We start from the raw sequence: 10348 nt of genomic DNA on the forward strand, positions 1-10348 counted from the left end.
ACAGGTTGACTCAACTTATTTTAACACAAGTGATACCCGCAAGTGTACGGGGCTAGTGTAGCAATTAGCAAGTAAGAGTATCGTATCCCACAGAAACAAATTTGTATCAACTTAACTACCACGAACAAATGTTGACTACTATCTAGAGAATCGGGAAAGGTTTGGTTTTGTTCTAACACTACGGAAAGCATATAATGAACAATTAATTAAATGAAAACAATTAAACACGGAGTGAAAAAATAATATGGAGAAAATTGTAGAAATCAAGGATCCGATGCACAATTCCAAGCTCTTATCCAATCAAATTGCCTTACCTTTTGGTGTCTCTAGAGTTACTAAGTCGACCACAATTATAGATTAAACCCCCTCCCGGGGTGAGAAACCTGTAGATTAAGTGCTAGGATTGAAGTCCCCTTCTAATCCTAAAACCCCTAACTCCAAAAAGCTCGACTAGGTCCAAGACCTCACTCAAAACCTCAACTCTCCCGAGTTTTATTGCATTAAGGTGTGAATTATTCTTATTTCCAGATTAATTATTTCATCTCCCGATTAATCTAATTAATCCTAAACAATCAAGTGGTGATCAAGCAATTGAAAGGAATAAACCCAAGAATAATCAAATAACTACAAGAGCAATGTAAGAACAAGATTAATTGGATAAAAACTATGAAATTAATGCATCTTCACCAAGAATTCTACAAAAGGTGTTTAGCTACTCATGTTCTTCACAAAAACCATGTTTGAAACAAAGAATTCAATGAAATACATGGAGAAAAGATTAAGATACTCCTGTGAGAATGAATCTATGGAATTGCAACTTCAATCTTCCTTGGAAGTCTTCAATCTTCAATTCTCTCTCTCAAAGGTATTCTTGGGGGTGTATGTGAGTGTTGGAGGCGGTAGATGTTGAATGAATGTGAACCCTAGGCGTTTTCCCTTTAATCTACTATCAAAAATCGCGTTTTTGGCAAGAAAATACGCCAAAATAACGTACCCGGTCGGGTAGAATTACAAAGAGTAAAATTCACCCGGCCGGGTGGTCATTTTCGACCCCTTTCTGGCCATTTCCCGCTGAGTTACAGTACCCGGCCGGGTGAATTTACAGGCTATAAATTCACCCGGCCGCGTGGAGGTTTCTGGACTGCGCAGTGTTCTTGTAACGCCCATAACTTCTTCTACCGAACTCCGATAGAGGCGTGCAAGATACCAACGCGAAGCTCTTTCGAAGACGAAGAGATTGATATGCATTATGGGCTGATTGGACTTCAAAATCTCCAGTAAATATTATCTCAAAGCAAGGCTGTTGCACATCTACATATTTTGTACCTTTTTCTACACATTCTTAACAAAATGGTCAACATACCAACATAATAGAGAAGTAGATATAAACATGTTCAATAATAGACAAAATATGATCAAATTCATACATAACCACCCTCTAAAACCATGTAAAATCCAAGTATGTCACATGTCCACCATATCTAACAAAGGGTTTGGGAGATTTTAATTAGTGTGGTGATGCTTGCCCTCTTATGACCACGTACTTTGTTACCACCTTGATTATACAGAGTGGGTCAGTAAAGTGGTTGAATTAATTGAAAATTTTGGTCGACTTGCAAATATACTGAAAAATTAATAGGGTAAGACGAAAAATGCTGAAATTTTCCTGAATAATTTACTAGAGTGCTGAAGCTTCCCCACTATAATTTGGTATATACAGAGAGGGAAGTGATTCATTGCTAACTAATTAACAATCCCAAACTAAGACTAAATCTTATCTATTAGATTAGAAGATCTAGTGGTTGAAATAATGTCACATGCATTATATTTTTAATTAAGAAAATTAATAAATAAAATTAGAGGGTATTAATGTCAATTCTCTCTCATTAAAATCATCTTAAAACTTTAAATTTACGTAACTCTCTCGATTTAAATTATTTTTTCGCAAAAAATATATTAAAATTAAAGATAATTTTATAAGTATTTCAATGAGATCTCAATTGCATATGTTCCGGCGACGTTCGGATGATGAAATTTGATATTTTTTTTTAGTTTTCGTAAATGTTGATAACCAGATTTTTATCAACAAATATATTAAAAAATCTCAATAAAACCATGTAAAAATCTCAATAAATATTTGTTGCTATTTTCTTGTACTAGTGTTGATATTCTTATGTCATATTGTTGTTATTTGTAATACACTATGTTGATATAAAAAAAACATTCACAAAAATTATCATATTATCATAATGACGATATTACCCTTTTGTTAATATTTTGCCTACTATTTATTGAGATTCGTAAGATTTAATCTGATCCACTCATTTTAAAATCTAAGGGTGGAGATTTGATCTTGATTTTGGATTAGGGTGCTATAAGCATTAGAATATGACCCTATATAGAGATACCCAAAGTTCATAAATTGGCGATTATGGTTCAGCAACACCGGTCCCGATTTTCAGAAAATTGTGAACTGGAACCGGCCCGTGAGCAAATTTTGGCGGTTCCGATTTTGGTTCGTAAATTGCCATTTTTTCAACGGTTTTCACTGTTCCGTTTCCCGTTTGGCTGTTTCCAATTATTATTATTATTATTATTATTATTATTATTATTATTATTATTATTATTTAATTTTTTAAGTACATGTGTGAAATAATATGTATTAATGTAATTTTTATTATATTCAAAATATAAATTAAAATTAAATAATTATTAGGAGAAGGAGTATATATTAAGCAGAATTTGGACTATATATTTGATTATGCAAATTAAATAACGGAATACTATCTATGATTTTCTAGCGGTGTATACATTTTTTTAGTTCATGTGTGCATATGTTATTTACTACTACCTCCGTCGACAAAATAGATAAAATTGTAAATGTCACGAGTTTTAATGTGCAATTGGTAAAGTAAAAATGAACGAGGGAAAATTGTGGTGAAAGTAATATTAGTTTTATGAGGTCCACATTTAGAATGATGTGCATTGTTAGTAGTATTTGTTTAAAACTCCATATTTAGAATTGATCTAATTTTGTGGACAATCCAAAATAATAAAATTTCTCACATATAATGGAACAAAGGGAGTATATGTATATTCAAAACAAGATAGACTTGCTATAATGAATAGTGGCCAAGTGTAGTTGAATTAGTTGAAAAGGTCAGCAGACTTGTTATAATCTTAGGTGGTGTTTGATTTTCTTGATAAAATAATACTAAGATATAATTTTGGATTGAGTTGTGAGATTATTTTAGTCATAGCAGATTAGCTTCGACTAATTGTCTCAAAATTATTCATCTAGGATTGCGTTATGTCATGAACCAAACACACTACATATTTAATCTCGGGATATAATCTTGCAAACTGAACACCCACGTAGTAAAATATTAATAGTATAGGACCTAAAATTAGCTTTTTAAATGCTTAGAGCTTTAATCGTCTCTCCCGGTGCCAAAATTCTGAATACGTGGTCCTGTATGTATAGAGATCAATTGCGCAGATTTCGTCTCAATAAGAACTGATAAAGAAAATCCTAAAATGAATTTATTACGCGACTCAACAAAAGAAAAGAAAATGTTACAATTCCAGAAAAGAAAATCCAACTTTATTCAACATAAGGTAGTTGAGCTTGTTTATTGGAATTGAAGATTTGATACATTTATTCAAACAAAGATTAGTTTGACTCAAGGAATGGCATGGCAATGATCCCACCATCCACCTTCACATCAACTCCGGTGACAAGCGCCGCCTCATCCGAAGCCAGAAACACCACCGCGTCCGCCACATTCTTCTCGGTGACCGTTTCCCCTTTCAAGCTCATGTAGGGCCCAATGTACTCCTCCAGCGCCTCGGGCGTGGGCAGCCCGTTATTCGCGGCGAGCGGCGTGTACACCATCCCGGGCGACACGCTGTTCACCCGAATCCCGTGCTTCCCGAGCTGCAGGCTCGCGGAGCGCATCAGCCCCAGCACCGCCCGCTTCGACATCACGTAGTCCGTGGTGTTCATCATCTGCTTCTCCGCGGCCGTGGTCGCCGTGCATATGATAGAGCCCTTCGTGCCCAATTCCACCATCTTACGCCCGGCGTGCTTCACGCACAGCGCCATGCTGCGCGGGTTCACGCGCATGACGCGGTCGAACTGCTCCATGTCCAGGTCGAGGACGGTCTGGAGGACGGTGCTGACGACGGCGGCGTTGCTGAACATGATGTCGAGGCCGCCGTACTTCTGCACCGTCCACTTGACCAGGTTCTCGACCTCGAGCTCTACGGTCAAGTCGCACCAGAAGAAGCTGCACCGGTCCAGGCCGATGGCTTTCGCCACGGCGTGGCCCTTTCCGGACTGGATGTCGGCGATCACCACGCGCGCGCCGTGGTCGGCCAGGAGACGGGCGGTGGTCTCGCCGATGCCGCTGGCGCCGCCGGTCACAATGGCTACTTTGCCTTCAAGCTTTTTCCCCATTGAATTGTTTGACATGTTTGGGATTTTGGTATTAGGGTTGGTAATGTGTTACTAATAGCAAAGGATTTATATCTATATATATATAGAGCAGGAATGATGGATACAAGAATATTTGAATTGCTTTTTTTTTTTAAGAGGACCAACTTATCTAAAATCAAATAGGCAAAGGGTTTGGCAGATTTTAATTAAAGTGCTGATGCTTGCTCACCATTATTAAATTAACACCATGCATGATTATATAGAATGGGTCATTAAAGTGGTAGAATTTGTTGAAAATTTCAGTTTAGTTGCAAATATATTGAAAAATTGATAGCGTACGCCCTAAAAAGCTAAAAATTAAGAGTGCTGAATCTTCCCCACTAAAGTTTGGTATATATAGAATTCATAACAATGAATGCAGTGGGGCGAAAATTAATATTTAAATATTAAATATTGAATTTAATAATAAAATAAATAATATTATATTTTTTGGGCGGCACGGGATTTTATACAGCTTTATTTTGTGTGTTAAGTGGAAAGAGTAAAGTAAGAGAGAGGGAATAAAGTAGAGAGAAAGAATGTTCTCATTTTTAATAATGAGTCATCTTGGTTGAGACAAACAAAAAAGGAAAGTGGATCAAATTCAATAGAACAGAGGGAGTAATATTTAAGTAGCACTAGCTTCGTTAATAAAATGTAAACATACATTAGCTTGCAAATATGTATTAATCATTTAAGAATATAAAATTATTGTAAATATTATATACATTCAAAATCATCGTAAAAATTATATACAAATGTGATATAAATACAGCAATAAATATTTAGATTTTAAAAATATTTAAATGTTTATTTTGTTACATAGAAAATAATTAAGATGCATGGATCACAAATTATAAGTAATTTAGTAAAAAAAAGATTAACACAAAATAAAAAATAATGTTAACTAAAGAATAAATATATAACAACATAATATATGCAAATTAGTAAAAGTTTAGATTTTATAAAGTATTTAAAGGTATTACTTTGATGTATGAAAGAATTATGAATTGATAAACTAAAAGAGTCAAAAATGAAAAAACATGTTCTTATTAAGGGTTGATCCCTAGGTCTCTTAGAAATAAACAAACCTCCAAACCACTAGACTACACCATTAAATATGACATTTATTGAAAACAAAGTATATTTCTACACTCCATGGAGGGGGCGAATATCATATTTTCGGCTCGATTCATAGAAAAATTTAGGCTTTCCGAAGGCCGGGAGGGGGCAACCGCCCCATGGCCCCCTAAATCAGCCACTGAATGAATGAAACTGACAGAGAAAACATACATAATCCCTAATTTCTTGAATTCCTAACTAATTTATACTCCCACCATCCTACAACAATATGTATATTGTGTTGGACACATTTTAATGCACAATAGGAAAAAAGAAATGGAAAATGAGTCTCATCTCAATAGAGAGTAAAGAGTTTATAAATTAGAAAGTACATAATCTCGTGGGACGGACTAAAAATAAAGAGTGTATATTTTGTGGGACGAAGGGAGTAATATTTAAACTTAATGAAAAAATAATGAATCCCCTATTTATAAATGACTTGGAAACCCAAGGACTACAAAGGAAATAAAATAAAATTATAAAAAGTTAAAAAATAATAAAATAATTATTTTACCTCTTAAACTAGTGGCGAAGCCAGAAATTTTACGAGGGGGCCCCAAATTAATGTTAATAGTCATATGATTTTTCGATGTTCGTGCGTGGGAAGCTCAAAATAATCGATATTCTACGAGTATATAATGGATGAAAGGAAATTTTTATAATGTTTAAATGTCACGATAGAAAATACTATAAACTAGTATAACAAGTAAAAGAGGAGTGTTATATTGTTAACTCAATACCTAATTGCTAACTACAATTAAATAATAGCCACATTAGATATTCAAATCAAGGGCCTAGATCATCAGCCCCGGAATGTCAATACGAGCAACAAAAAAATCAATAAGGGTATTAAGATCAATTTACAACAAATTAGTTGTAACTAACTTTTAAAAAATATCCCATAACTTTAAAACGGATATAACTTTCTCGATTTAAATTATTTTTTCGCACAACATATATCAAATTAAAGATAATTTTGTAAGGTTCTAACGAGAATCTCACTTGCATATGTTCAAATGTCAAAATTTGAAAAAAAAAATTTGAAAATTTTTTCAATTTTTTCGTACAACAACAAATGTCACCATTATATATAAAATATGTCAATAGAATACATGTAGAATGTCATTCTTAAAGCAATGTGTTGTTATTCTCAAAGCATTGTGTTGATATTTTCAAAACAGTATATTGACATTTTCATCCAAAACCCTGATTTAGTAGTTTTTTTTTAATATTTTTCGATTGAATTAATAAAAATAAAAAATTACATGTGGCAAATTTAGACCACTAGATTTTTAAAATTCTATGATATTAAATTAGTTGTAGTTAGCAACTAGAGAGTGAGTTAGCAATGGATCATAAAGCCACATATGGGAATTGAACCTGGGACATGATAGAAAGGAGGCACAGTCTCGAACCACATGCATATATAACCTCTTGTTTATATATAACTAGTATCATCTCCCGTGCTACGCACGGATCATGTAATTTTTATGTATTGATTGAATATTCAAAATAAAATTAACATAAATAAAAATTAATATCATTACGTAAACTCCAAATATAAAAATTGTATAATAATATTTTATAAGGTAAATAAAAGCATATTAAATTAATTAAATATATATTTAATATAAAAAACAAATGCTTATTACAACACTTTAAAATATATGTGTATGTTTAAAGGTAAAAAGAAATGTGGTTTATATGCCTGCAATGTTGTGCCTCTTACTGGTGAAAAAGCTTTTGCCAATATTGTTAAATCTGATAAAACTATGTTGTGGCATAATAGGCTTGGTGACCTGAGTGCAAAAGGTTTGAATATTCTGAAAAGCATGCTATTCTGTCCAGTGATGATGTCCATAGTGAGTTGCCTTTTTGTGATTCATGTGTGCTGGATAAACAGCATAAGGTCTCCTTTCCTTCTCCTGTGCCTACTAATGTTAGTAAGTGTGTTCTTGAGTATTTGCATATAGATGTTTGGGGCCCTGCTTCTGTGTCTTCTCACTCTGGTGTTGTGTACTTTTGATTTGTGATTGATGATTTCTCTAGAAAAGTTTGGTGTTTTCTCGTAAGACATAAATATGAAGTGTTTGAGAAGCTAAAAACTTGGAAGACTTTGATTGAAACTCAGACATGTAAAAGGATTAAGGCCATCAGAACTGAGAATGGTCTTGAGTTTTGCAATAAGCAGATTGATGATTTGTGTGCTGGTTTTGGATTAAAAAGACATAATACTGTTTCTTATACCCCACATCAAAATAAGATTGCCGAGAGAATGAATATGACTTTACTTGACAAAATGAGATGCATGCTTTCAAAATATGATTTATCTAAAAAATTTTGGGGTAAAGCCTTATTAACTCCTACTGAAAAAGTGTTGAATCTCTCTCACGTATGTGGGCTGAAGATAGTTGGGCCTGTATCAGTGATCCTTACAAGTCATATTCAAACAAGTACTCCCTCCGTCCCTCATTAGGAGTCACTTTTTTCCATTTCGGTCCGTCCCCAATTAAGAGTCACACTTCATTTTTACCATAAATGGTAGTAGGTCCCACATTCCACTAACTCACTTCACTCACATTTTATTATAAAACCAATATAAAAAAGTGGGTCCCACATTCCACTAACTTTTTCAACAAACTTTTCTTTACATTTCTTAAAACCCGTGCCCGGTCAAACCATGACTCCTAATGGGGGACGGAGGGAGTAATATTTATTGGAATTTTAGATTTCATACATTTATTCAAATCACTTTCTCTCTGTCCCGTAATAATTGTTACTCTTTTCCATTTCGATCCGTCCCACAATAATTGTCACACTTCATTTTTACCATAAATGATAAGTAGGTCACACATTCCACTAACTCACTTCACTCACTAAAAAAGTGGGTCTTATATTCCACCAACTTTTTCAACCTGCTATTCCTTACATTTCTTAAAACATATCCCTATAATAAAAGTGACTTCTATTGTGGGACGGAGGAAGTATTTTAAAGACCAGATTGGGTCAGCCTTTTGACGGTCCGATCGTAAACCAGCAGGCAGTCTGGTCCAACTGCCCAGTGAAACCAATGTGGACTGCGCTCGGACCGGTTCGATCGGACATCAAAAGCAGAAGCCGACTTTTAATTTTTTAAAATGTTTTTTCAAATTAAAAAAAAAAGGCGTTGCTAATAAGCTTTAATTTATTTTGTGTTATAAAAACATTGGTTGTTTAGTATGATTCGAGGAATGGCATGGCAACCATGCCACCATCCACCGCCAAATCAACTCCGGTAACTAACGCCGCCTCATCCGAAGCCAGAAACGCTACCGCATCCGCCACATTCTCCGCCGTGAGCGTTGCCCCTTTCAAGCTCGTGTAGGGCCCAAGATACTTCTCCACATCCGCGGCCGTCTCAATCCCCTGCCTTGCCGCAAGCGGCGTGAGCACCGCCCCCAACGACACGCTGTTCACCCGAATCCCGTGCTTCCCGAGCTGCAAACTCGCCGACCGCATCAGCCCCAGCACCGCCCGCTTCGACATCACATAGTCAGTCAACTCCACCGTCGCCTTCTCAGCCGCCGCACTCGCCTTGCAGATGAGAGCTCCTCCGGTTCCCAATTCCACCATCTTACGCGCCGCCTGCTTCACGCACACTGCCATCCCACGCGCGTTCACGCGCATCACGCGCTCGTATTCCGAAAAATCCAAATCCAGGATGGTCTGAGGGAGGCTGCTCACGGTGCCGGCGTTGCTGAACATTACGTCGAGGCCACCGTGGGTCGTCGCCGTCCATTCGACCATGGCCGCGACTTGTTCCTCGTCCGCCACGTCGCACTGGACGTAGCTGCAGCGCTGCAGGCCGATGGATTCGGCCACAGCGCGGCCCTTTTCAGATTGGATATCGGCAATCACCACCGCACGCGCCCTGTGATCAGCCAGGACGCGGGCGGTGGTCTCGCCGATGCCGCTGGCGCCGCCGGTTACAATTGCTACTTTGCCTTGAAGCTTTTTCTTCATCAAATTGTTTGACATATTTTGGATTTAGAGATTGATGTGTTAGTAAAAGCAAAGGATTTAGGTCTATTTATAGAGAAAGAAAGATGGATACAAGCAAAAGGAAAATACTCTCTCACCGTTCCTTAAACTTTGTCATATTTTAACCGGTCACGAATTTTAAGAAATGTACTACCTCCGTCCCCCAAATTTTGGCACACTTTAACCCGACACGGGTTTTAAGAAATGTAATGAAAAGTGAGTTAAAAAAGTTGGTGGAATGTGGGTCCTACTTTTAAAGTATTAGTTTTATAATAAAATGTGAGTAGAAATGAGTTAGTGGAATATGGGGTCCACTACCGAAAATGGTAAAAGTGAAGTGTGTCAAATTTTCAGGGACGGACCGAAATGATAAACTGTGTCAAAATTTGGGGGGACGGAGGTAGTAATAGAGAGTGAGTTGAATAAAGTTAGTGGAGAGTGGATCCTACTTTTATATACTCCCTCCGTCTGTAAAATATTGTCCATGTTTAACTCGACACGAGTTTTAAGAAATGTAAAAAAAAGTTGGTGGAAAAAATTAGTGGAATGTAAATTCCACATTTATATACTATTAGTTTTATAATAGAATGTGCGTGTAATGTGTTAGTGGAACGTGTGGTCAATTTACCAAATATGACAAAAAAACAAAGTGGACAACATTTTGCGGACGAACCGAAATGGCGAAACTGGACATCATTTCACGGACGGAGGAAGTATTAGTTTTATAAT

General features: G+C 36.2%; 1 protein-coding gene and 1 pseudogene across 1 annotated transcript; both read right to left on the reverse strand.

The window, feature by feature from the left end:
• Positions 1–3518: 3518 nt before the first annotated feature.
• Positions 3519–4506, reverse strand: LOC125193631 ((+)-cis,cis-nepetalactol synthase NEPS3 pseudogene; annotated as a pseudogene).
• A 3805-nt stretch (positions 4507–8311) lies between these two features.
• LOC125196896 ((+)-cis,cis-nepetalactol synthase NEPS3-like) lies at positions 8312–9624 on the reverse strand. The gene has a single exon (XM_048095556.2). It carries the CDS (start codon positions 9614–9616, stop codon positions 8813–8815), a length of 804 nt encoding a protein of 267 aa, XP_047951513.2. The 5' UTR covers positions 9617–9624; the 3' UTR covers positions 8312–8812.
• Between the last annotated feature and the right edge of the window lie 724 nt (positions 9625–10348).

Source organism: Salvia hispanica, chromosome 4 (assembly GCF_029641045.1).
Source record: "Salvia hispanica isolate PSC_SH4W2 chromosome 4, Shi_PSC_v1, whole genome shotgun sequence".
NCBI classification, from domain to species: domain Eukaryota; kingdom Viridiplantae; phylum Streptophyta; class Magnoliopsida; order Lamiales; family Lamiaceae; genus Salvia; species Salvia hispanica.